This window comes from Sphaeroforma arctica (genome assembly GCF_001186125.1).
Source record: "Sphaeroforma arctica JP610 unplaced genomic scaffold supercont1.8883, whole genome shotgun sequence".
NCBI lineage: Eukaryota > Ichthyosporea > Ichthyophonida > Sphaeroforma > Sphaeroforma arctica.
This window is the reverse complement of record NW_014031675.1, coordinates 1-1,164: the sequence shown is the minus strand read 5'-3', so window position 1 is coordinate 1,164 and position 1,164 is coordinate 1. Positions and strand designations below refer to the sequence as shown.

General features: G+C 45.6%; 1 protein-coding gene across 1 annotated transcript; it reads left to right on the top strand.

The window, feature by feature from the left end:
• Window positions 1-323: 323 nt before the first annotated feature.
• SARC_16784 (hypothetical protein) lies at window positions 324-1,114 on the top strand (the record flags this gene model as incomplete). The annotated part of the gene is made up of 2 exons (XM_014289113.1): window positions 324-502; window positions 1,006-1,114. Coding segments are annotated over 2 exons (288 nt in total), but the record flags the coding sequence as incomplete, so codon positions are not given.
• Between the last annotated feature and the right edge of the window lie 50 nt (window positions 1,115-1,164).

Here is a 1,164-nt window from a genome sequence, read left to right as displayed (position 1 = left end):
AAATGCCAATATCATTAATTGCCAATAACATTAATCTTCTGATGGTCTGTGTTGGCTCAGCGATGTGTTTTCTGTTGGCTCACATACATCTGCCACTCTCACCCTGGCACATGTATAGGTAGAGCCAAACACACACACGAGAACTTGAATGCACGTATATCTGTACACTGTATATATATTTATATATATATATGTGTGTGTGTGTGTGTGTTTGTGTGTGTGCGTGTGTGTGTATGTGTATGTATGTATATATATAAACCCTACATACCCTCCTTCGCACAGTGCTGCAGTTTAAGTCGGGGGGTAGTTCGTCGGGTGTGACCATGCCTCTGCTGATGCTGCTGATGATTGAGAAGGTGTCTCCGTCCATGGCCACTCTCAGCTACTTTCCCCACATGCTACAGGCGAACCATGTGTTCAAGCGCATGGTGGAGTGCATCCAGGTGGACGAGGCTCAGGCGGACATCCAGGCGTCTATTTATAGAATAGCCCAGTCCCATGTGTACGTGCGTGCGCGTGTTTATGTACGGTTTCAGGGGCTTCTATTTATAGAATAGCCCAGTCCCACGTGTACGTGCGTATGTTTATTTATGTATGGTTTCAGGTGCTTCTATTTATAGAATAGCCTAGTCGCATGTGCACGGGAGTATAGATTTTTACAGTTTTAGATGCTTCTATTCATAGAATAGCCTCGTCTCGTGCGTATTTGGTGGTCTGTGGGTGTTGTTTTGGCCTGCATGCTGCCGTGCATGAACGATTTCCTGTCCCCCGTTGGTGTGTGTGTGCATTTGAATTCATTGCGTTGTGTGTGTTGTATTGCCATAGCGCTACAGCTGTCGTCTGTGGTCGTATGTACATGTTACACACAACATAGAACACCTCCCATACTACCCCCACCCCCAACCCCCACTCTAAGATATCAGTTTAGGGTATATGCAAATGCCACACCGATTGTATTGATTAATCCACATTAATTCAACACTATTTTTGCACTTTCCGTATCAGGTTCTCTGAGCATCTGATTCGCGAACGCCTGGCGGCAGATCTGGTCGACGCAGAAGACTTTGCCGATTGCGTGGGACTGTTCATATCAGTCTGTGACTTGGTACTAAATGTCTGTGTGGATATATAAGTGTAGGAGTAGACGATCATGGATTCATGGAC